General features: G+C 50.6%; 1 protein-coding gene across 3 annotated transcripts in view; it reads right to left on the minus strand.

The window, feature by feature from the left end:
* Window positions 1–2,355: 2,355 nt before the first annotated feature.
* Window positions 2,356–26,145, minus strand: part of Mark4 (microtubule affinity regulating kinase 4) — a 57,838-nt gene continuing 34,048 nt past the window's right edge. For 2 of the 3 annotated variants that reach the window (XM_045133884.1, XM_045133886.1), the window contains 9 exons: window positions 23,243–23,362; window positions 22,549–22,648; window positions 21,170–21,279; window positions 20,908–21,064; window positions 19,064–19,281; window positions 12,499–12,602; window positions 8,864–9,142; window positions 6,604–6,648; window positions 2,356–3,659 (listed from right to left, as the gene is read on the minus strand). In XM_045133884.1, coding sequence (XP_044989819.1) covers window positions 3,323–3,659; window positions 6,604–6,648; window positions 8,864–9,142; window positions 12,499–12,602; window positions 19,064–19,281; window positions 20,908–21,064; window positions 21,170–21,279; window positions 22,549–22,648; window positions 23,243–23,362 — 1,470 coding nt within the window. In that variant the 3' untranslated portion in view covers window positions 2,356–3,322. Of the gene's footprint in view, window positions 3,660–6,603; window positions 6,649–8,599; window positions 8,680–8,863; window positions 9,143–12,498; window positions 12,603–19,063; window positions 19,282–20,907; window positions 21,065–21,169; window positions 21,280–22,548; window positions 22,649–23,242; window positions 23,363–26,145 lie in introns of all 3 variants that reach the window. The other variant, XM_045133885.1, reaches the window with a different exon arrangement.

Consider the following 26,145-nt stretch of genomic DNA (forward strand, 5'->3'; position numbering starts at 1 on the left):
AGACCCGCCTTCTCTGACTTCCAGCCAATGGGCTCCATCCTCTGGGTTCTGGCCAATGGGAGCCTCCCTCACGCTCTCCGGAGCCCCGCCCACCAGCAGGAGCTTTCCCATGCCAAGCCATTAATAAAACCTTTGGTGGCCTTAGCTCTGCGTGTGCTGTGCGGAGGGTTTCTTGACGTGGGAAAAGGAGCGGCTGTGCCCTTCCAAGTGGTTTGCCCATCCTGGGCATGCAGGGGACTTTTTTTTTTTTTTTCGAGGTAGGGTCTCACTCTAGCTCAGGCTGACCTGGAATTCACTCTGTAGTCTCAGGCTGACCTCGAATTTACAGCGATCCTCCTACCTCTGCCTCCCAAGTGCTGGGATTAAAGGTGTGCGCCGCCACGCTCGGCAGGAGACATGTTTTTAATCCCATCTGTTCATTTTTATTTACCTATTAATTATTATTATTTTTTGAGGTAAGGTTTCACTCTAGTCCAGACTGACTTGAAGTTCACTATGTAGTCTGAGGGGTGGCTTCGACTCACAGTGATCCTCCTACCTCTGCCTCCTGAGTGCTGGGATTAAAGGCGTGTGTCACCACGCCTGGCATTATTTATTTTTCTTAAAAATTGCTCCTTTGAATTTTAGTATTTTTTGGAGGGTTGGAATCTGTGCATGTGGTGTGTGTTTGCCATCATGCTTGGCTTTTTAAAAATATTTATTTGAAATAGAGGTAGAGAAAGAGAATGAGAATGGATGCCTCAGGACCTCTAGTCACTGCAAACGAGCTCCAGACGCATGCACCACTGTGCATCTGGCTTATGTGAGTCCTGGGGCATTGAACCTGGGTCCTTAGGCTTCACAGGCAAGTTCCTCAACAGCTAAGTCATCTCACCAGCCCTACATTCTTTTACATTTGATTTGAGAGAGAGAGAAAAAGAATGAGCATGCCCGAGTATCTAGCCACTGTTAACTCGAGATGAATGCACCACTGTGTGCATCTGGCCTAAGTGAGTTCTGGGGAATTGAACCTGGGTCCTTAGGCTTATGCTGGCAAGCACTTTATCTGCTAAGCCATCTTTCCAGTCCCATCCCTGAAGTTTTAAGCAACATAAACTAACAGCCACTGTTTAGGTAGTGCAGACAGGCCACTAATCTAAAGTATTGCATTTTTCTTGCTAATTCTCCATGAACACCCAACATTAGTACCTAACATGGGGCTCAGGTCTCTGAAATTACACCACGCGCTTCCGTTTCTGCTGAGATTTTGTCCAAAGCTCCAGGGACAGGCTACTCATCCTTCATGGCCTGACTCTGGCATCAGTTCCTGTAACTTCACGTGTACAGGGGACAGGGGTTGATAGCAGACCCCTTCACTGGTTCATCTCTACCTTTTTGTTTTCTTTTTCGAGGCAGGGTCTCACTCTAGTCCAAGCTGACATGGAATTCACTTTGTAGTCTCACGGTGACCTCGAACCCACAGCAATTCCCCTATCTCTACCTCCCAAGTGCTGTGACTAACGTTGTGTGCCACCATGCCCAGCCTTTGTGTGTTTGTGTCCTCCCCCCCCCCCCCGAAGGTAGAGTCTCACTCTAGCCTAGGCTGACCTGGAATCCAGAATGTATTGTCAGGGTGGCCTCGAACTCATGGCGATCCTCCCACCTCTACATCCCCCGCCCCCTCCAGTGCTCGGATTAAAAGTGCGCGCCACCATGCCTTTTTTTTTTTTGTTTTGGAAGCAGTCTCTAACCCAGACTGACCTTGAATTCACACTGCAGCCCAGGCTGGCCTCAGACTTGAGCCTCCTAGCTCAGTCCTCTGAGCGCATAAGCCAGGGTTGGCTGCACACACCCGAAGACCACCACTCAGGAGGCAGATGCAGAAGTTCGAGGCAACGTTTAGCTACATAGCTAGCTTGAGCCTAGGCTGGGGGACGTGAGTTCGGATGCCCAGCACCCATGTGAAAGCCTAGTGGGTCAACACGTGCTTGTAATCCCAGCACCGGAGAGGCAGGGACAAGAGAATTCCGAGGACTCACTGGCTAGCTTGCTGGCACCCAAGGCTTTGCGCATGCCAGGTGGGTACTCTACCAACTGAGCCACAGCCACAGGCTCACATCATCCTCTCTTCTTTTTGGCTTCTCGAGGTAGGGTTTCACTGTAGCTCAGGCTGACTTCGAACTCATGACAACCCTCCTACCTCTGCCTCCTGAGCGCTGGGATTAAAGGCGTGCGCCACCACACCCGGCGAGAACACATTTTCTAACTCTCCTGTTATCTTCCAGGCCATCCAGGGTACTGAGGCGCTTGTCCCCTATATGCAGGGACACCCCTCCCCCCCCACCAATGCTTCTGTATGCAGAGCTGGGCCTGGCGTAGAGTCGGCACCGGCCAATGACTGTTTATTGAATACATGTTATTACTGGAGTAGGAAGAGGCTTTGAGTCCAGTGTGATACGGCAGGGGGGGAGGACAAGTGGCCGCGTGGGTGGCTTGACAGAGGTCCCGGGGCCTCGCAGATAAGGCTGAGTTCCGCTCCACCCGCGACCATCACGCTGAGCTCCCCCACCCCACTGCTCCCATTCTGCAGATGAGAAAACCACCAGGCCCCCCAGGTCCCCGCTGCCCGGCTCTCCTGTGCGCCGGGGCAGGGAAGCAAAAGCCCACACTGGCTGGGGCGGGGGAGGGGGCTCTCCTACGTTTATTGGGCAACAGGCTGCAAGTAAGGGGCGGACAGAAGGGCGGGGACAATAACTTAAAAACCGGAGGTGACGGCAGGCCGCTCCCCGAGACCTCTGCAGAGGGGAGGGGACTATTTACAGGGATCGGTACAAAGTGCCCCGCGCCAGCCTGGGGCGGGAGGAGGGTTCGAGCACGTGGGGCGGGGAGGGCAAGGAATCTACCCGGGATCCCTACTCCCACGGCCTCTTCAGTCTTTAAGCAGCTCCCCCCACTTCTGCCCCTGCCCGAGGCCTCATTCTTGAGCTGTTGGGAGGAATGGGAGAGTCGCTTCTGTTTCCTGCCCCCACAGTCTCCTAGGGTGCCCACTGGCAGGGCAGTTGGGGGGGGGTGTTGAACAGAACCCACTAAAGGTTCCAGGAGGATGCCAGCTCCCCCTACTGGGACTCCTGATGCTTTCCTCATGCCCTGTGTCCCCTGGGGAATAGCAGAGGGGACCATGTGTCTGTCCACCAATCGAATCCGGGGTAAAGAGAGGTGACGACATGGGGACTCCCTGCCTCTGTCCCCTTCCCCTCTCGTGGAAGTGAAGGGAGCCAGGGGAGAGGAAGAGGAAGGGGTCCGGGGGACCGTGGCGGCGGCGGCGGCGGCGGTGCTTGGTGGCTCAGAGCTCGAGGTCGTTGGAGATGCGGGTGACAAGGGTGCGAAAGGCCAGGGCGGTGCCCGCCACACGCCGGAAGAGGACCCCCCGCAGGCCCGGCCTGGGCAGCTGGCACACCTCCACTTCGAAATGGGACAGGGGCTCGGGCCCGCCCGCACCCCCGTGCAGGCAGGCCAGCAGGAACGGCTGTGGTTGTCGGCACCGGCAGCGGGCGGCCGCGGTGGCCTGTCGCAGACCTGCCATCAGGGCCTCGGGTGGACGCGAGCTGGTCAGCTTCACACTCCAGGGGAATCGGAGCAGCCGGGGGGCGGTTTCCGCTTGATCCCAAGGTACATGGCAACTGACGGGAGAAGGACAGCAGGGATCAAAAGGAGGGTTCAGGGGGAGCGCCTCTTCCCACGCACTTGGGGACAGCTGGGGGACACCCCCCCCTTTTCCCTCACAGTGACAAGGGCACCAGCAAAAGCCGGGCATGGTGGTGCACGCCTTTCATCCCAGCACTGGGGAGGCAGGAGGATCGCAGTGAGTTCAAGGCCACCCTGAGACTACATAGTGAATTCCAGGTCAGCCCGGACCAGAATGAGGCCCTGACCTTGAAAAAACCAAAAAAACAAAACAAAAACTGAGAGTCTCCCCTGCAGCCTATCTGGGGACAGAATGCAGGTGTGGGACCCATGTCACTGTCTTCCCAGAACACCGCGGGCCTAGGCAGCAGCAAGGGACCAGATGCCAGCAAGACTGGCAAGCGTCAGGGCTGGCAGAAATGGATGCTTGAACAAATGACGTCATGGAGCAGAGCCACCCCGCCAGCCTGGCTTGGCTGTGAGCTCCCCTGTCTATTTTTAGGACCAGCTGAGCCAGCATTCTAACCAACCCATCCTTGTCAACTAGTGAGGATCGCTTCTCCCTTAGGAACCAAGCACCTCACTCAAAACAGAAACATTCGCTGAGAACAACACTGCACAAAAGGGTGTCTGGAAATTTCCAGTTTTTGTTTTTAAACATTAAAAAATATTTATTTTAGGCTGGGTGTGGTCGCGTATGTCTTTAATCTCAGCACTGTTACTCGTGTGCCCATTCTCTCTCTCTCTCAAATAAATAAACAAAATATTTTAAAAAGTACTGGGAGCCGGGCGTGGTGGCGCACGCCTTTAATCCCAGCACCTGGGAGGCAGAGGTAGGAGGATCGCCGTGAGTTCGAGGCCACCCTGAGACTCCATAGTGAATTCCAGGTCAGCCTGGGCTAGAGTGAGACCCTACCTCGAAAAACTTAAAAAAAAAAAAAAAAAAAAAGTACTGGGAATAAAGGTGTGAGCCACCATGACAGACCTGTTATTTTTTGAAGGCATGGGTGTTTTTGCTATTTCTGCCTCAGGATCCCCAGTGCTACGGTTACAATCTCAGTAGATACAAACTGCCAACTACTACTAATACTTTTTTTTTTTTTTTTTTTTGAGGTAGTGTTTCCAGCTAGCACAGGCTGACTGACCTGGAGTTCATTCACTATGTAGTCTCAAGGTGGCCTCAAACTCACGGCAATCCTCCTACCTTTGCCTCCCGAGTGCTGGGATTAAAGGTGCACAGCCAACTTTTTTTAATGAGCAGGATCTCACTCTAGCCCAGGATAACCTAGAACGCATCCTGTATCTGAGGCTATCTTCAAACAGCGAGACTCAGACTTTCTAAGTGCTGGGGTAAACATATCTTCTCAACAAACTTTCCAGACCAAACTCTGGTTTGGCCAAGCACATGCCCGTTCTGGCCAAAGAGAGCATAACCCCCATCACTGGCCAGTGTGATTAAGTCAAGGATAGAGCTGGAGAGATGGCTTAGTGGTTGAGGCGTGTGCCTGTGAAGCCTAAGGACTGAGGTTCAATTCCCTAGAACCTACATAAGGCTGATGCCCAAGGTGGCACATGCGTCTGGAGTTTGTTTGCAGTGGCTGGAGGCACTGGTGTGCCCAGTCTGTCTCTTCCTCTCTCTCTCAAATACACAAATAAATACTAATAAAAATTTTAATAAAATAAAAATAAGACCAAGCCTGACCAATCACAGTTCTGAACCATTATGATAAGACTTAGGCCTTGGCTTGGAGAAGGACATGTGACCTAGTCCCAGCCAATGAATCACACAAATATATACATACATACATACATACATATATATATATACATATATACACACACACACACACACATACGTATATACATACATACATACATATACATATATATATATATATATATATATATATATATATATATAATTTATTAAGAGAGAGAGAGAATGGGCATGATAGGGCTCCAACCGCTGCAAACGAACTCCAGATGTATGTGCCCCTTGTGCATCTGGCTTATGTGGGTCCTGGAGAGTCACACTGGGATCCGTTGGCTTTGCAGGCAAACGCCTTAACTGTTAAGCTATCTCTCCAACCCCAAGGTCCCAGTTTTTAAAAAGTATTTAAAAACTTTTTATTTTTTGCAAGCAGATAGAGAGAGAGAGGGAGGAAGGATGGAAGAGAGAGTGAGAGTATGGGTGCACCAGGGCCTCCAATATTGCAAATGAGCCACTGACGCATGCACTTTTCTGTGCATGTGGTTTACAATGGGTACCGGGAAGTTGAACTTGAGTCCTTAGGCTTGGGAGGCAAGCACCTTAACCACTGAACCCACTCTCCAGTGCAGAAACGAAGTATTACTGGGACATAGCAACACCTGTTTGTTTGGAATGAAGGTGGCTTCTTTTACCCTAGAATGGAAGTACAGAGATGGACTGCCAGAGACTCGCTCTCAAAAGTAAAATATTTATGACGGTGCGGAGATAGACACTATATGCTAATGTGGCCTAGAGCTGTCCACATCCCCTCTGTGGCCCGGGAGGAGAGGAGGTGTTGGCAGAATGTCATACTGCAGGAGGATAAGGGTTAAGAAACTGGTGCCCACAGTGGAGTGCTTGAAACTGAAGCGTAAATAAGACATCTTGAGCCAGGAGTCTGACACTGGCTAGACCAGAGATCCTAAAGCATTTTAGGACACTTGTGGTTTTTTTTTGGTTTTTGGAGGTAGGGTCTCACTCTAGCTCACGCTGACATGGTGGAACTCACTATATAAACTCAGAGTGGCCTTGAACTCATGGCGATCCGCCTGCCTCTGCCTCCTGAGTGCTGGGATTAAAGGTGTGCGCCACCACACCTGGCAAACTTTTTTTTTTTTTTCTTTGTGGGGGGAGCAAGGTTGTGTGAGGAACACTGAGCTGAGGAAAGTGGGTTGAGACTTTTCACTCACCTTGTGACCTCAGGTCCCCCGATTCTCTCAGGTTCGTCTGCGACCCTAGGGGATGGAAGGGAGTGGAGTGAAAACCTGATGGTGGGCAGCCTCCCTTCCCAAACCACAGCCATCGGACTCCTGGCAGCTCCAGCCACAGCTCAGTCCTTCCTGTTGGCTGGAGCTGGGCTAGGGAGGGCAAGGGTTCAGGTGATCCCCTCATTCAGAGATGGTTAGTGCAGATGGTAAGAAGAAGATACTGAAGGACTTGGAAGAAGAAAAGAAAAGAGGGTGGGAAGACAAACACAAACACTCATACACAGAAGGGGCACAAGAGGGGCAACTGGCAGACATTCACATAGCAGACACCGTCCTGAGCCACTCAGTTATCACACAGCCACGCCCCCAGCCCCTCACTGTGGATCCTAGACAAGTGCTGTACCTCTGAGCCACGCCCCCAGCCCCTCACTGTGGATCTAGACAAGTGCTCTACCTCTGAGCCACGCCCCCAGCCCCTCACTGTGGGTTCTAGACAAGTGCTCTACCTCTGAGCCACGCCCCAGCCCCTCACTGTGGATCCTAGACAAGTGCTCTACCTCTGAGCCACGCCCCCAGCCCCTCACTGTGGATCTAGACAAGTGCTCTACCTCTGAGCCACGCCCCCAGCCCCTCACTGTGGATCTAGACAAGTGCTCTACCTCTGAGCCACGCCCCCAGCCCCTCACTGTGGACTCTAGACAAGTGCTCTACCTCTGAGCCACGCCCCCAGCCCCTCACTGTGGACTCTAGACAAGTGCTCTACCTCTGAGCCACGCCCCCAGCCCCTCACTGTGGATCTAGACAAGTGCTCTACCTCTGAGCCACGCCCCCAGCCCCTCACTGTGGATCTAGACAAGTGCTCTACCTCTGAGCCACGCCCCCAGCCCCTCACTGTGGATCTAGACAAGTGCTCTACCTCTGAGCCACGCCCCCAGCCCCTCACTGTGGACTCTAGACAAGTGCTCTACCTCTGATCCACACATCATGTCCCTTCCTCCCCCAAGAGCCCTGCTACTCCACCATTTTTTCTTTGGTTTTTTTTTTTTTTCCTTTTAAATATTCAGTCAGTTTCACTTTATAGCATAAGCTGTCCTCCAACTTGGTGATCTCGTGCCTCAGCCATCCCCGGTGCTATGATTTCAGGCCCTGGCTTCATCTTCTCTTCCTCTTAGTCTGTGCTGCTACACAAAAGGCTGTCTCTGACAGGACAGAGATATGCGCATTATGTTCTCGCTGCTCCAGGGCTGGGGAACGTGCTAGGTGCCCACTGAATGATCACATTATTGCATGTCTGAATATGTCTCAATAATACACTCATAACGCACTTTCCAAGGTGTGGGGGTTTGATTCAGACGTCCCCCATAAACTTAGGTGCTCTGAATGCTACGTTCCCAGCTGATTTGGGAATTAACGCCTGCTGGAGGCAGTGTATTGTTGGAGGCGGGCTCATGGGTGTTATAGTCAATTTCCCCTTGCCAGTGTTTGGTACACTCTCCTGTTGCTATGGCCCACCTTACGTTGGCCAGGGGGTGATGTCCACCCTCTGTTCATGCCATTGTTTCCCCTGCCATCATGGAGCTTCCCCCTCGAGCCTGTAAGCCAAAATAAACCTCTTTTTCCAACAAGCTGCACTTGGTTGGGTGATTTCTACCAGCAATGTGAATATGACTGCAACAAGGTGTGTGATGTTCTGAGCTCTGTCTCAACTTATGCGACGTTACCCCCTGGTCACAAGAGGGAAGTGAAGGGAGCCCCAGAGAGGGTGGGTGGCCTTCCCAAGATTTCGGAAAGTTACTCAGAAGCGTTGACACCGGCCCCCAGGCCTGGCTAGCTCAGGGGTGGGGCGGGGCGGGCTATACATGCGGCCACTGAAGAGACCCCACAATACAGTCACTGCACGCCACAGGGTCCCTGCGGATGAGGCACACACAGGCACACATGCGGCTCGGGAGGCCGAGTGGAGCGAGCGGAGACTTACTGATCTTGGATCCCTGGGGCAGAGAGGCGCCCGAGACACAGCGGTTAGAGTTCTGCCGTTTAGAGGCATCGAGAGTGACCCTGCAGGGCGAGGGGGTGGAGAGGAGCGACGGGGGTGGAGGAGGAAGAGGAGGAGGACGGCAGGAAGAGAAGTCAGGCGCAGGAGGTGAAGCACAGAGGACAGCTTAGGCCCTCCCACCCCCCCAGCCTGGATGGGGGTCCCCCCCACCCCGAATCCCCAGGTTCCGCATCCCCTGCAGCTCACCTTCGGGTCAGTTTGGAGGTTAGCTTGGTGAAGAGGTTGGTGGTGGGGCGAGGCCGTCCGGAGGGCAGGGGCGCAGCCTCATGGGCCAGCGTGGGGGAGGCGGGGGGCCCATTCTGCACCCCCCCGCCACTCCCGCCCCCTGCCCGGCGGTCCCGGACCTGGCCGCCGTGGAAGGTGCTGCGGATGGTGGAGCCCCGTGCCAGACGGCTCCGTTCCCCAGATGGGGGAGCCAGGCTGTGACTGGAGGGGGAGGCAGGGGGCACCCGTGGGGTACCCGAGCTGTGAGCAGAGAAAGGTAAGTCAGGTTTGGGGCCCAAGGAAAGGTAATCCGGGGCCAGCCAGCCGTGGGGGGGGGGGTGTGTGTGTGTCCCAGAAACAGGACTGCCACATCTGCTGCATTACAGAGCCCTTGCGTGATCTCACTGACAGTCCTTCCACTTTCTTCTATTCAAGGCCTAACTGGATCTGATCAGGCCAAGCTTCCCAGGTCAGACTATATTCAGGGATCTGGCCACACAGTACACCTGTAATTTCTGTGATCTCAAGGCTCCTAGAGACCAGCATGGACCTCAGCTAGCAAACCCAGTGGTAGAGAGGCCTACCTCTCCCACAGAATACAACCTCCCCGTTTTCCATTCTTGGCACCTACACCCTTAAAGAGCAGGAATCTTGGGCTGGAGAGATGGTTTAGTGGTTAAGGCACTTGTCTACAAAGCCAAAGGACCCAGGTTTCATTCCCCAGGACCCACGTAAGCCAGATGCACAAGGGGGCGCATGTGTCTGGAGTTTGTTTACAGTGGCTGGAGGCCCTGGCATGCCCATATTCTCTCTCTCTCTCTCTGAAATAAATAAATAATTTTAAAAATATTAAAAAAAAATAAGAGTAGGAGTTTTACATATGGCTTCTCAGGCAGAGACTACACTTCCCAGCCTTCCTTGCTGCAAAGGAGGATCACGTGACTGTGCTCTGGGCAATGGGAGATAAGAAACTGCCCTTCATGCTATACCTTTAAAAAGGATGCTAAGGGGGCTGGAGAGATGGCTTAGCAGTTAAGGCGCTTGCCTGCAGCCAAAGGAACTAGGATCATAAACCAGATGCACACGGTGGCAAATGCATCTGGAGCTTGTTTGCAGTGGCTGAAGGCCCTGACATTTTTTTCTCTCTCTCACAAGTAAATAAATAAATAAATATAAAGTACTTTTATTTAGAAAAAAAAAGATACTAAGATGGGCTGGAGAGATGGCTTAGTGGTGAAGGCGCTTGCCTGTGAAGCCTAAGGAGCCAGGTCTGACTGACCAGTTAGTTACCCATGTAAGCCAGACGTACAAGGCATCTGGAGTTCATTTGCAATGGCTACAGGCCCGGGTGCATCCATTTTCTATCTGTCTCTTGCTCAAATAAATAAATTAAAAAAAAAAAAAAGGATACTGGCACAGTGGCTTCAGATCCAGAGCTGGGGTGTCCCATGGAGAGTGGCACATCAGGAGAACCCGATTTTGAATGGCTTAGAGCCATCAGCCTTTTTTTTTTTTTTTTTTCTCAAGGCAGGGTCTCTGTCTCAGGCTGACCTGGAATTCACTATGTGGTCTAAGGGAGGCCTCGAACTCAGGGCAACTCTCCATCTCTGCTTCTGGAGTGCTGGGATTAAAGGCACGTGCCACTACACCCAGCCCTCCAAGGTCACTTCTTTTTTTTTTATTTTTAAACTTATTTCTTTGAGAGCAACAAAGAGATAAAGAGGCAGATAGAGAGAGAGAGAGAGAATGGGCACGCCAGGGCCTCCAGATGCATCTGGCTTATGTGGGTCCTGGGGAATTGAGCTTCGAACTGGGGTTATTAAACTTCACAGGCAAGTGCTTAAATGCTAATATCTCCAGACCCAAAGGTCACTTCTTATATATAGAAAATGTAGTGGGATGAATGAAGATACCTAAAGAGGACGGAGGCCTGGCCCATGGCTACTGTGTGGTCAGCAAACGCCTTCCATGGCCATGTGCTCAATACAGGACTACACAGGGCCTGGAAGTTGTTAACATCGGTCTCATTTTCCAGAGGTCTGGAGATCCGCCCAACGTCTCCTGTAAACTGAGTCATTCTATAGGGCTCAAACTCAGAATGGAGTAGCCACAGAACTGTAATCTTCATCCACCTACAGCATTTACCAGCTGCCTCCCAGAGCACCTGGGTGCCAATCATTAATGAGCCCAAGGCTCTATCATGGCTTACATATGAGCCATGTCGTGTCCCTGTTTTTTTTAAGACAGGTTTCATGTAGCCTAGGCTGACCTTGAACTTACTATGTTGCCTGGGAGGGCTTTGAAATCCACATCCTCCTGCTCCTGCACCTGAATGCTCCTATTACAGATGAGCACCATCATTTTCTTTGTGTGTGTGTTTGAGGTAGGATCTCACTGTAGCCCAGGCTGACCTTGAAACCACAGCCTCCTGGGTGTTGGGATTAAGGTGCAAATCGCTGTGCCTGGAAGGCTAGCCTTTTTTTTTTTTTTTTCTCTTAAGTTTACTTTTTGGAGGTAGAGTTTCACTAGTCTGGGCTGATCTGGAGTTCACTATGTAGTCTCAGGGTGGCCTTGAACTCACTGCGATCCTCCTACCTCTGCCTTCCAAATGCTGGGATTCAAGATGTGTACCACCACGCCCGGCTCTTAATATTTTATTTTTATTTACTTATTTGAAAGAGGCAGAGAGAGAGAGAGAGAGAGAGAGGGAGAGAGAGAGAGAGAGAGACTGGGCGTGCCTGGGTTTCCAGCTGCTGGAAATGAACTCTAGTTGCCTGTGCCACCTTGTACATCTGGTTTACATGGGTCCTGGGGAATCAATCGAACCTGGGTCCTTTGGCCTTGCAGGCAAGCGCCTTAACCGCTAAGCCATCCCTCCAGCCCCCGCCCCCTTTAAATTGAGACAAGCCCTCGCTGTGCAGCGCAGGCTGAGCTCAAACTCAATCCTCCTGTCTCCGCTCTGAGGCAGGAGTGTGCCACAACAATTTTCTCCCTTCCTTTCTTTTTATAATTATTTTTTTATTGACAACTTCAGTTTTCTCACTTTCTAGGTTCCATCTGCTAGAAGCGGTCCCTCGCTTCTCTGCTGGGAGGTTCTTCTCAGATGCAGGCTGCCAGCCCCGCCCCCTGGCCCCCCCACCCTCCCCCCCTGCCCAGAGGATGCTAACAGCATCAGAAGCTCAAAAGTTCTAAAATCGGCTCATTCAGAAATTCCACTCCTCCCAGGCACGTAGGTGGGGAACCTACTTCCTTCCTGTACTGTTGACTCTATAGTTTTTTTGCTTTTTTTGTTTTTGTGTTTTCGAGGTAGGGTCTCACTCTGGCCCAGGCTGACCTGGGATTCACTCTGCAGTCTCAGGGTGGCCTCGAACTCACCACCATCCTCCTACCTCTGCCTCCCCAAGTGCTGGATTTAAAGGCGTGCGCCGCCACGCCTGGCATTGGCTCTAGTTTTTATTGGGTGAGGATGCTTTCTGGGGGGGGGGGGCGACGGGCTGGGTCTCCCCAGGGTAGGGGACAGCCCATGGCTTCCACCCACCCAGCTGTCATCTTTGACAGGAGGCATCTTGTTCACCTGCTGCCTTCACCCCTCCTCCTCCTTCCCAACCCCCCCATACCTGTTTTCTTTGCCGTTTGGTAACAAGGAGGGGCGCTCAGCACCCGGGCGCTCTGTGCAGACGTAGGTATTCCGGCGGGTCATCATGCTGGGGGGGAGGTTGTTCTGCGGGAGACAAGGCCAGCAAGGGTGTGAGCTGAGAAAACAGCCCCGACTTCTCTTTGTCCTCAGTTTGCCCTCTCAAGGTGCACCCTGACAGGCTGCTGCAGTTTTTCATCTTTTTTTTTTTTTTTTTTTACCTCCCCTGGGGTGTGTGTGTGTGTGTGTGTGTGTGTGGTGTAAGTGTGCATACATGTTCCTGTGAGTGCGCACGTGATGTGTGTGCACATGTGCACGTGTGTGTGGAAGCTAGAGATCAATGCCAGGGAAGTCTTTCTCAATCATTCTCTCATTCTCTCTCTCTCTCTTTTTTTTTGGTTTTCTGAGGTAGGGTCTCGCTCTAGCCCAGGCTGACCTGGAATTCACTATGGAGTCTCAGGATGGCCTCGAACTCACAGCGATTCTCCTACCTCTGCCTCCTGAGTGCTGGGATTAAAGGCATGCGCCAGGACACCCAGCTCTCATGGTTTCAAAGCAAGGACTTTACTGACAGAGCCATTCCTCAGCCCCTCCTTTCCTCCGTTTGTTCCCACTCCTTTGTTTTTGGAAGCAAGATCTCACTTTAGCCAAGGCTGACCCTCTGTAACTTAGGCTGGCCTCAAATTCATGGAGATCCTCCTACCTCTGCCTCCCGAGTGCTGGGATTAAAGGTGTGTGTCACCCTTCCAAGGCTCAGGGTCTATTGTGGAAGAGGTGGCAGAAAGAATTTAAGAGCCAAAGGAAGGGTAGGACTCCTTACAACGTGGTCCTCCAGACATAAAATGGCCTGGATATGCATGACCTCACAGTGCCTGACACTACCTACACAAGACCATCATAATGGTAGGAAAAGATGATGACATCAAAATAAAAGAGAGACTGATTGAGAGGGGGAGGGGATATGATGGAGAGTGGAGTTTCAAAGGGGAAAGTTGGGGGAGGAAGGGAATTACCACGGGATATTGTTTACATTCATGAAAGTTGTCAATAAAATAATAAAGGTGTGTGTCACTACTTCCAACTTACTGCTCTTCCTTCCTTCCTCCCGTAAATTAAAATAAGTAAATAAAATATTTTCTTCAAGGTAGGTTCTCACTCTAGCCCAGGCTGACCTGGAATTCACTCTGTAATCTCAGGGTGGCCTCGAACTCATGGCGATCCTCCTACCTCTGCCTCCCCAGTGCTGGGATTAAAGGCGTGCGCCACCACTCTTGGCTTTTTTTTTTTTTTTTTTTGAGATAGGGGCCTGTTACGTGTCACAGGCTGTCCCTGAACTTGAGATTCCCCCTGCCTCAGTTTCCCAAGAGTTGGAATTACAGATGAACCCAACAGTTGAGGCTCATGGCAACTTTCCTTTGAACCTACTTGTTCATGCCACACTGTCTCCCATGTACTGTCACCGGCTCAGAACATTCCTCCCACTCCTCCCCGCCCCTCATTCTCTCCTACAGAACCTTCAGGGTTGTCAATCCTAATGTCCCCACACCCAGCCCAGGTGACTCAGTGGGCTCTTGGCTCCCACCGCTGTGATCACTGTGCATTGTCAGCGTGTACTCACTCCCGTGTATGCTCCCGTGGTGGTTTGAATAGATGGCCCCCAATATAGTCACCGTTTTGCTAGTTTGTAGTTTGCATCTGCATCCACCTGGCTGGAGGCGCTGTCACTGGGCGGATCTTAAGGTGGGGTGGTGGGGTTGAGATTTCAATCTAAAGATATGCAGTGTGCCTAGCTGGAGTTCCTGAAGTGTGCTGCGCTGTGTGGCTTTTGGCTTGTGGCTTCTCTCTGTGTGTCTGGCCCTGTGAAGGCAGGCCAGCTGCTTCTGCCGTAATGGAACTTCCCCTGGATCTGTGAGCTTCAATAAACATCCCTTCCTCCATAACTGTGCCTGGTCTGGAAGTTCAGCTCAAGGAACCTGAGGCTGTCTGCTACAGTTCCCATGCTAGACAGAGAGGTCTATAACGACACAGGATTGGGCGTGGTGACGCACGCTTTTAATCCCAGGCCTTGGGAGGCAGAGGTAGGAGGATCGCTGTGAGCTCAAGGGCAAGTTTCAGGTCAGCCTGTGCCAGACTGAGACACTCCCTCAAAAACTAAGATAGGGGGCTGGAAAGATGGCTTAGCGGTTAAGGAGTATGCCTGCAAAGCCACAAATCCCGGTTAGACTATCTAGGATCCACGTTAGCCAGGTGTACAAAGGGGGCACGCGTCTGGAGTTTGTCTGCAGTGGCTAGAGGCCCTGGCAAACCCATGCTCTCTCTCCTTCTCTCTGCCTCTCTCTCTCTCTCTAATAAATAAAAATAAAGGAAAAATAAAACTAAGATAGTGGGGCTGGTGAAATGGCTTAGGGGTTAAGGTGTTTGTGTGTGAAGCCTGAGGACCCAGGTTCAATTCCCCAGGACCCATGTAAACCAGATGTACAAGGGCGGCGGGGAGCATGCATCTGGAGTTAGTTTGCAGTCGCTAAAGGACCTGGCGCACCTATTCTCTCTATCTACCCTCTTCTCTCTCTCTCAAATAGATGAGTAAATAAATAAAATATTTAAAAAAAAAAAAGCCAGGTGTGGTGGTGCATCCCAGCACTTGGGAGGCAGAGGTAGGAGGATCACTGTCAAGTTCAAGGCCACCCTGAGACTACATAGTGAATTCCAGGTCAGCCTGAACTAGAATGAGACCCTGCCTTGGGAAAAACATAAGTAAATAAAATCTGGAGATAGTGATTTTGAGGCCACCGTAACTCACAAAACCAAAAATAAATAAATAAATAACCCCCACCTAAGACAGGGCTGGAGAGATGGCTCGGTGGTTGGGGTGCTTGACTATAAACCCAAGGAAATTTGATTCTCCAGGACCCAGGCAAGCCAGACGAAAAAATAAGTGCATGCATCTGGAGTTCTTTGCAGTGGATGGACACCCCTGCACACCCATTCTCTGTCTTTCTACCTCCTTCTGTTTGCAAATAAATAAATGAAAATATTTTTAACAACTCAGGTAAACAGGGCTGGAGAAATGGCTTAGCAGTTAAGGTGTCTGCCTGAGAAGCCAAAGGATCCAGGTTCAATTCTCCAGGACCCACATAAACCAGATGCACACGCATCTGGAGTTCATTTTCAGTGGCTGGAGGCCCTGGCGTGCCCATTTTCTCTCTCGGTCTTCCTCTCTTCTCTCTCTGATTGCAAATAAATGAATTTAAAAACAATTTAAAACTCAGGTAAATAAAGAGAAAGTGCTGGGCATGATGGTGCATGCCTTTAATCCCAGCACTCAGGAGGCAGAGGTAGGAGGATCGTCTTGAGTTCGAGGCCACCCTCAGAATACAGAGTGAATTCCAGGTCACTTGGACTAGAGTGAAACCCTACCTGGGGGGAGGGAGAGAAAGCAAGTGAGTGAGAGAGACAGAGAAAGCAAGAGAGTACAGGTACATAGTTCAGTAGTAGAGTCCTTGGCTATATGAGGAGCTAAGAGGGTAGCTCAGTGGTACGGCGCTTGCCGAGTATGCTCAAGGCCCTGGGTTCAAACTCCAATACCTCAAATATTAAAAGAAAGGATTTTCTTTCTTTCCTCCCTTCATTCTCTTTTTATTTGCAATGATGGAGATCACACACAGCTTTCCATACGCTTGGCAAGTATTCTACCACTGAGCCATATTCCCAGTTCTGAAATTATTTCATATGCATTTATATTTGAAATATATATATGAAAGCAGAGAGAGATAGAGGAGAGACAGACAGACAGAATGGGCACACGAGGGTCTCAAGCTACTGCAAACAAACACCAGATGCGTGTGCTACTTTGTGCACTCACTTTAGGTAACTGAATTCTGGTCATTAGGCTCTGTTGCCAAGTCCCTTAACCACTGGACTATCTCTCCAGCCCTCCTCTTCCTTTTCTTTTTTTTTTTGAGGTAGGGTCTCACTCTGTCCCAGGCTAGCCTTGAACTCACAGTGATCATCCTACTTCTGCCTCCCAAGTGTTGGGCTTAAAGGTAGGAAGGCATCACCACACGTGGCCTATTACTATTATTTTTAAAATTATTATTATTATTATTATTTTTGGTTTTTCAAGGTAGGGTCTCGCTGTACCCCAGGCTGAGCTGGAATTCACTATGGAGTCTCAGGGTGGCCTTGAACTCATGGCAATCTTCCTACCTCTGCCTCCCGAGTGCTGGGATTAAAGGCATGTGCCACCACACCCGGCTTACTATTATTATTATTATTATTATTTTTTTTTTTTTGGTTTTTTGAGGTAAGGTCTCACTCTGGTCCAGGCTGACCTGGAATTAACTCTGTAGTCTCAGGGTGGCCTTGAACTCATGGCGATCCTCCTACCTCTGCCTCCCACGTGCTGGGATTAAAGGCGTGCGCCACCACGCCCGGCTTTACTATTATTTTTTTAAAAAGATTTTATGTTCTATTTATTTATTAGAGACAGAAAGAACTCCAGACACATGCACTACCATGTGCACCTGACTTCTGTGGGACCTGGAGAATTGACCCTGGGTCCTTAGGCTTCGCAGGCATGTGCCTTAATTGCTAAGCCATCTCTCCAGTCCTTTTTTTCCCTATTATTTATTTATTTGACAGAGAAAGAGTGAGGGAGCGGGGAGGGAGGGAAGAGAGCGAGAGAGAGAGAGAGAGAGAGAGAGAGAGAAGGAAAGAAAATGGGCACACCAGGGCCTCCAGCCAGTGCAAACGAACTCCAGACACATGTGCCCCCTTGTGCATCTGGCTAATGTGGGTACTGGGGAATCGAACCTGGGTCTTTTGGCTTTGCAGGCAAACGCCTTAACTCCTAAGCCATCTTTCCAGCCCTCTATTATTATTTTTGAAAGATATTTATTTATTTGAGGGTGTGAGTCTGCAGCAGGGCCTTCTGCTGCTGCACATGAACTTCAGATACGTGCACCTCTTTATGCACTTGGCTTTATGTGGGTACTGGGGAATTGAACCAAGGTCATTAGGCTTTGCAGCTGAAGATAACTTTGAACAAATCTGTCCACCACTGTGACTCTGGGAATACAGGTGAGTGTCACCATGTCTGGTTTATGTATTGGGATTGAACTCAGGGCTTCATGCATGTTAAGCAAGCACTCTTAAAAACTGAGGTAAATCCTTAGCCCTATATTTTTTTCTTCCGTTGATTTTTTTTGTTTTTTGAGTTAGGGGTGTTGCTCTAGCCCAGGCTGACCTGGAATTCACTATGTAGTCGCAGGGTGACCTTGAACTCATGGCGATCCTCCTACCTCTGCCTCCCAAGTGCTGGAATTAAAGGCGTGTGCCACCATGTCTGGCTTTATTTTTAATTTTGAAGGAGAGAGAGAAAGAGGCAGAGAGAGAGAGAGAATGGGTGTGCCAGGGCTTTCAGCTACTGAGATTGAACTCAAGACACATGTGGCCCCCTGTGGCATATGTATAACATTGCATGCTTGCCTCACCATGTCTGGCTCCGTGGTACCTGGAGATTCAAGCACTGAGGCTGGGCATGGTGCCGCGCACCTTTAATCCCAGCATCTGGGAAGCAGAGGTAGGAGGATTGCTGTGAGTTCGAGGCCACCCTGAGACTACATAGTAAATTCCAGGTCAGACTGAGCTAGAGTGAGACCCTACCTCACAAACCAAAAAACAAACAAACAAATAAAAAACAAAAAACATTTGAGATTTTAGGCTTCGCAGGCAAGCACCTTAACTGCTAAGCCATTTCTCCAACCCTATTTTTTTGTTTTTTCTAAGAGGTAGCATCTCACTCTAGTCCAGGCTGACCTGGAATTCACTATGTACTCTCAGGCTGGCCTTGAACTCACAGTGATCCTCCTACTTCTGCCTCCCAAGTCCTGGGTTTATTAAAGGCATGCACCGCCACGCCCAGCTCCCAGAGTCTTTCCACAGATGTTGGAAGGACATAATTCCTCTCATTCAATCCTTCCTGTCAAAAGCACCTGTGACCCTTCTTACTGTGACCCTGAGGTCTGACATGAAACATGGCTAGGGAGTGGTATTTGAACAGATGGTCCCCAATACATTCACTGTTTTATTAGTTTGTCATTTGCATCTGCAGCCACGTGGCTGGAGGCGCTGTCACTGGCGGATCTTCAGGTGGGGTGGTTTGAGATTTCAATCTAAAGATATGCAAAGTGTGCCTAGCTGGAGTTCCTGAAGTGTGCTGCGCTGTGTGGCTTTTGGCTTGTGCTTCTCTCTCTCTGTCTCTCTCTCTCAATCTCTCTCTCTCTGCTTGGATCTGTGAAAGCAGACCAGCTTCTGCCATTATGGGACTTCCCCTGGATCTGTGAGCTTCAATAAGCATCGCTTCCTCCACAACCGTGCCTGGTCTGGAAGTTCATCTGCCACAGCAGGTAAAAGCCAGCCCTCCACAAACGCTGGTCAACGAAAGGGTGAACGGATGGATATGGGTCTCTGGTGAGCTGAACGACCTCAGCGCTGCCACAGCGCGACACAGGCGGTCACCTCCACCCCGCTCCGTCCCGGCCACTCACGGGCGTGCTCGCGCTGTCCTTCCTGCGCTCGGGGATCTCTGCCTTGTTAGGGTTGTGGGCGCTGCTGACCATGGGGCTGGAGGGGGGCAGCCCGCGACTTCCGCTGCCCGCCGCACTGCAGCTCGCCTTCCTGCTCGGGAGCCGCTCCTCCTTGAGCTCCGTCTCCCCCGTGCTGGTTGGACTGCGCTTTGGGTGCGGTGGGGCAGGGGACGGGCCACCTGGTGGAGGGACAGGAGCGGTTAGCGTTGAGGACACCTGGGAAAGCCAGGAGGGACCCTGGTGATCGCTAGAGCTTAAGACATTTCTGTGTAGAGAGGCTCCAGTCAATATAGAGGGCTCCTGTTGTTCCCCCCACCCCCCAAAGTAGGGTCAAGCTCCAGCCCAGATTGATCTGAAAGTCACTACATAGTCTCAGGTGGCCTTTAACTCACAGTGATTATCCTACCTTGGCCTCCCAAGTGCTGGGATTAAAGGCATGTGCCATAGTGCCCAGCAATATAGAGGGTTCTTTTTTTTTTTTTTTTTTTAAGATTTTTGATTTTTGGTTTTTCGAGGTAGGGTCTCACTCTAGCCCAGGCTGACCTGGAATTCACTATGGAGTCTCAGGGTGGCCTCGAACTCACAGCGATCCTCCTACCTCTGCCTCCCGAGTGCTGGGATTAAAGGTGTGAGCCACCTGGTTTACGTGGGTCCTAGGGAATTGAACCTGGGTCCTTAGGCTTTGTTGGCAAGCATCTTAACCACTAAGACACCTCTCCAACCCACTGAGCCATTCACCCAGCCCCTCACTGGTGGAGTCTAGACAAGTGCTCTATTGCTATGTGCTGGCAGGCAATGGTAAGAGGATTGTGGTGAGTTTGAGGTCAGACTGTGACTACAGAGTTCGTTCCTGGTCACCCTGGGCCACAGTAAGACCCTTCCGTGGCGAGAAACTGGCATGTAGTGTGGTGGCTCATGCCTTTAGTGGCAGCAATCAGGAGGAAGAGGTAGGAGAACTGCCATGAGTTCGAGGTCACCCTGAGACTACATAGTGAATTCCAGGTCAGTTTTGGCGAGGGTAAGACCCTATCTCGACAACCAAAAACAAAACAAAACAAAAAAAATGAGCTGCAGTGACAGTTTAGTGGTTAAGGTGCTTGCCTGCAAAGCCTAAGGACTCATGTTTGGCTCTCCAGATCCCATGTAAGCCAGTCACACAAAGGTGGGACAAGTGAAAGGTTGCATATGCCCACTAGATGGTACAAACGTCTAAAGATTGATTGCAGTTGGTTGAGGCCCTGATGTACAATTCTCTCTATTTAAAAAAAAGGTGTGTGTATATGTGTGTGTGTGTGTGTGTGTGTGTGTGTGTGTGTGTATCTGGAGAGAGAGCACCAAAGGACTCAGGTTCAATTCCCCAGGACCTACCTAAGCCAGATGCACAAGGTGACACATGCATCTGGAGTTTGCAGCGGCTGGAGGCCTTGGTGTGCCCATTCTCTCTCTCTCTGCCTCTTTCTCTCTCTCTCAAATAAATAATATTTTTTTTAAAGCCTCGGGCATAGCTGGGCGTGGTGGCGCACACTTTTAATCCCAGCACTCAGGAGGCAGAGGCAGGAGAATTGCCCTAAATTCGAGGCCACCCTGAGACTACAAAGTGAATTCCAGGTCAGCCTGAGCTAGAGTGAGACCCTACCTTGAAAAAGAAAAAAAACCAAACAACAACAAAAACTGTGGCATGCACATAACATGAGCGTAAATGTACCTGCACGCAGGCAAATAGATACAGAAGTTAAAAAAAAAACAACAACAACTCCGACTGCCTCCCAGGCCCAGGAGGCCGGGTGCGGGAGGCGGGCACTCACAGAAGTCGCTGTGCCTCCGCTGGCGATGGTAAGTGGATGAGCTCCGCTGCCCTTTGCTGTGGGCACTGCTCTTGCTGCAGCTCGTCCCATTGGCGGTGTCGCTGGGCGCCCGCACCCGAGCCAGGGCCAGCCCCGGGGCGCCCCGCTCCCCACCTTCCTACAAGAGAACCCCACACTTCAGTCCCTGGTCCAAGCCACACGGCCCCACGTCTCTCCACCCCAGGCACCCCCCCCCCTTGCCAGAGGCCATGCACCCTCTGACCTCAGTCTTCCTGCCCAGCAGGAGGTAGGTGGCGGTCACTTCATTGTACTTGTGGCTGGTCAAGGCCTCTTTGATTTCTTCCCGCGTGTAGCCCATGCCCACCATGACCTCTGGGAGAAAAGTGGAGACAAAGGTCATGTTCTGGGTTTCTTTTTTGTTTTGTTTTGTTTTTTCAAGGTAGGGTTTCACTCTAGCCCAGGCTGACCTGGAATTCATCATAGAGTCTCAGGGTGGCCTTGAACTCACGATGAGCTTCCTACCTCTGCATCCTGAGTGCTGGAATTAAAGGCATGAGCCACCACACCTGGCTTCTTTCTTTTTTTTTATTCAATTTTTAAAAAATTTATTCATTTAAGAGAGACAGAAAGAGGCAGATAGAGAGAGAATGGGCGCGCTAGGACCTCCAGCCACTGCAAACAAACTCCAGACGCATGTGCCCCCTTGTGCATCTGGCTAATGTGGGTCCTGGGGAATCAAGCCTCGAACCGGGGTCCTTAGGCTTCACAGGCAAGCGCTTAACCACTCTACAGCCCTCTTTCTTTTTTGGGGGCAGAGTTGCACTCTAGTCAAGGTGATCTGGGCCTCACTCTACAGCTCCAGGCTGGGTTTGAACTCATGGTTGATCCTCCTACTTCAGCTTCCCAAGTTTAAAGGAATGCGCCCTCACGCCTGACTTTGTTTTTCTTTTTAAACAGTCTCAGATAGCCCTGGTGCCCTCAAAGTCCTTGTGTAGCTGAGCATGACCATGAACGCCTGATCTTCTTGCTTCCGCTTCACGAGTACTGGGATTATGACTCGCACCACCAATCCCGGCCAAAGTGATGCTACTCAGCATCTGCACTTACGTACCAAGGAGCACCGACCTGTGTAGCTCGACTAATTTAACGTGCACAACTCTGGGCTGAAAGGATGGCTTAGAGGTTAAAGTGCTTGCCTGTGAAACCTACGGACCCAGGTTCGATTCCCGAGGACCCACGTAAGCCAGATGCACAAGGGGACGCACGCGTCTGGAGTTCGTGTGCCTTGGTTAGAAGGCCATTGTGTGCCCATTCTCTCTGCCTCTTTCTCTCTCTCTCAAATAAATAAATATAAACAAAATATTTATGTGTGCAACTCGATGAGCTAGCCTGTATCATCCCTGTTACCCAGATGGAGGACTAGAATCAATCTCTCTCTCTCACACACACACAATTTGCGCAGAGTCACGCAGCTGGAAACTGTGGCCGGGTGGTGTTGGAGCCCAGATTCCTCAGTCGCTCTCTCCAGCTGCCTGGCAAGTTTCTCCCGAGACACGGACCAGAGCGGTGGCAGTTCCAACACTTGGCTCTGCGGATGGTGGCTCAGGGCGTCTGAGTCACCCGTCTCCCCTCCACCCTCACCGATTCGCTTGGTGTCCCCGAAGTCCTCTTCGGGCTCCGTGTACGGCTTCAGCTCCTCACCCTCATACCCGATGTTGATCCATTTATCTTTCATGATTTGCTGAGGTAAAGAGGTGGGGACAGGCGTCAGTAGGCACCCGAAACAGTACAGCTCCCCATCACGCCCTGTCCCTCTAAAACTTTAAAAAATATATATTTTATTTGCTTGACAGAGAAAAGGGGAGGGGGAGAGAGATGGGTGCTCCAGGGCCTCCAGCCACTGCAAACGATCTCCAGACGCGTGCGCCTCCTTATGAATCTGACTAACGTGGGTCTTGGGGAATTGAACCTGGGTCCTTTGGCTTTGCAGGCAAACGCCTTAACCACTAATCCATCCCTCCAGCAGCCCCCTCTTAAACTTTAACAGTTAAAGAGTTGGCTGAGAGCTGGTTCTGTCCCCTCCCCTCCCCCTCCCTCTAGCAGCCTCTTGAAGTCACCCACTTCCCCCGCATCATCTGGGTCCCCAGCATCCTATAATCATAGTAAGAGCTCATTAGTTAATTACTGGTGTGGCAGAGAGGGGGTGAGGCTGCCAGGATGGCAATGGAACCTCCTGGGAACTTCTTCTAGCCTGTCATCCGACCCACTTAGGGTCGGTGTATGGGGGGGGCAGGACACGGGAGGGCCCTACGAGCTCGGGGTAGGTAGGGCTCACCTCTAGAGTACAGCGCTTTGCAGGGTTCAGCACCAAGAATCTCCGCAGGATGCTTTCACAGTCTGTTGACATGTAGAAAGGGACCCGGTACTTTCCTCTGAGGACTCGCTCCCGCAGCTCCTGCAGGGACACGCGGGGTCGCTAGGGGAGGGGGGAACCCTGTCTCCCAGGCTTCTCCTCCTCTATCACGCACACAGGCTCGTCGGGATCCCCTGGCAAAATTGACAGACGCCCTCGGACCCAGCACTGATGATGTGAGCAGAACTCTGGCCCCTTCCTGTGACCCCGCTTCCTCATCTGTAACCGGGGGCCACCCACAAGTGCAGCCGCTGCCGGGTTTCTCAAAGGTTATCACAAAGTCTACTGTCAACCTGACTGGATCTAGAACCACCCAGGACAAGGCTGGGGAGATGGCTCAGCGGTTAAGGCATATGCCTGCGAAGCCCAAGGACCCAGGTTCCTTTCTCTGGGTCCCATGTTAGCCAGATGCACAAGAGGGTGCACGGGTCTGCAGTTCATTTGCAGTGGCTGGAAGCCCTGGTGTGCCTATTCTCTCTCCCTTTCTCTGTCTCAAATAAATAAATTAAATAGATAAAACCAAAAAAAAAAAATTGTTAAAAAAAAGTATCATGGAATCACCCAGGAGACAAATCTCTGACCATGTCTTGTGAGGATATTTCTAGATTCATTAATTGAGATGGAAAGACCTATCCTAACTAGATGACCCATTCTCATGGGCTGGAGTCCTAAGCTGAGTAAAAAGAAGAAAGAGCTGGAGAGATGGCTTAGTGGTTAAGGCACTTGCCTACAAAGCCAAATGACCCAGGTTCAATTCCCCAGGACCCACATAAGCCAGATGCACAAGGTGGCACAGGTGCCTGGAGTTCATGTGAATTGGCTAGAGGCACTGGCGAGCCCATTTGCTCTCATACCTGCCTCTCTTTCTCTCTAATAAATACACAACTTTTTTTTTTTTTTTAAGGAGAAAGACAGACAGCCTGGTACAACACACCTTTAATCCCAGCACATGGGAGGCAGAGGTAGGAGGATCACCAAGAGTTCGAGGCCATCCTGAGACTACACAGTGAATTTCAGGTCAGCCTGGGATACAGTGAGACTTTACCTTGAGAGAGAGAAAAAAAAAAAAAGAGGAGAAAGATGGCTGAGTCCCAGCATGTGTCACCCATTGCTAGCTGACAGCAGCTGCAATGTGACCCAACAACTTCCCTACCTTGAATTGTTTCTGTCTAGCATTTTGTCACAGTAACAAGGAAGGTGACTATTACAGCCATGTAACTTATTCATTTACTTGACAGAGAGAGAGAATGGGCGCACCAGGGCCTCTAGGCACTGCAAATGAGCTCCAGACGCATGCACTACCTTGTGCATCTGGCTTATGTAGGTCCTGGGGAATCTAACCTGGGTCCTCAGGCTTCACAGACAAGAGCCTTAACCATTAAGCCATCTCTCCAGCCCCCTAAGACTTTTTAAAAATATTTTTACTGACAGGCATGGGGGTGCATGCCTTTATTCCCAGAGGAGTAAAGGTAGGAAGATCGCCATGAGTTAGAGGTTAGCCTGAGACTACATAGTAAATTCCAGACCAGTTTGGGCTAGAATTGAGACTCTACCTTGAAAAAACAAAACAAATAATAATTATTATTTATGTATTTCCACCAGAGAGAGAAAGAAAGAGAGTGTGTAAGAGGGTGTATGGGCACATCAGGGTCTCTAGCCATTGCAAAAGAACTTCAGATGTGGGCTAAAGTAATGGCTTAGCAGTTGAGGTGCTTGCCTGCAAAGCCAAAGGACCTAGGTTCAATTCCCCAGGTCCCACACATGCCAGATACACAAGGCGGTGCATACGGCTGGAATTCTTTTGCAGTGGCTAGAGGGCCTGGTACACCCATTCTCTGTCTATCCATCTCTATCTCTGATTCTTTCTCTTTCTCAAGTAAATAAATAAGAAAATAATAATAATAATAAAAACTCCAGATGCATATGCCACTTGCAGGTATAAAAAAATTATTTGAAAAAGAGAAAGGGGGGGTTAGAGAAAGAGAGAGAGAGAATGGGCACACCATGGCATCTAGCTACTGCAAATGAATTCCAGATGTATGTGCCACCTTGTGCATCTGGCTTACATGGGTTCTGGGGAATCGAACCTAGATCCTTTGGCTTTGCAGGCAAGCGCCTCCACCTCTAAGCCATCTCTCCAGCCCACATGTGCCACTTTGTACATCTGGCTTTACATGAGTACTGGGGAATCCAACCTAGGCCAGCAGGTTTTGAAATCAAGTGCCTTGATCACTGAGCCATCGCTCCAGTCCAGGAAATCTTAGCTAAAGAGTGAATCTGTAAGCCACATAAGAGGGGAGGTAAGTCAGAGAGCTTTGGGGGCCTCAGTTTCTCCATCTGAACATGAGGCTTAACGATGCCTCTTAAAAAAAAAAAAACTAATTGCTGGGCATGGTGGCGCACGCCTTTAATCCCAGCACTTGGGAGGCAGAGGTAGGTGGACTGCTGTGAGTTCGGGGCCACCCTTGAGACTACATAGTGAGGTCCAGGTCAGCTTGGACTAGAGTAAGACCCTACCTCAAAAAAAAAAAAAAAAAAAAAAAAAAACCAACAAAATAATTAATTAATTAATTAATTAAAAAGATACCACTTGAGGGCTGGAGAGATGGCTTAGAGGTTAAGCGCTTGCCTGTGAAGCCTAAGGATCCCGGTTTGAGGCTCAATTCCCCAGGACCCACATTAGCCGGATGCACAAGGGGGCACATGCGTCTGGAGTTTGTCTGCAGTGGCTGGAGGCCCTGGCACGCCCAGTCTCTCTCTCTCTGCCTCTTTCTCTCTCTGTCACTCTCAAATAAATAAATAAAAAAAAAAGATACCACTTGGGG

The sequence above is a fragment of the Jaculus jaculus genome, chromosome 14 (genome assembly GCF_020740685.1).
Source record: "Jaculus jaculus isolate mJacJac1 chromosome 14, mJacJac1.mat.Y.cur, whole genome shotgun sequence".
Taxonomy (NCBI): Eukaryota; Metazoa; Chordata; class Mammalia; order Rodentia; family Dipodidae; genus Jaculus; species Jaculus jaculus.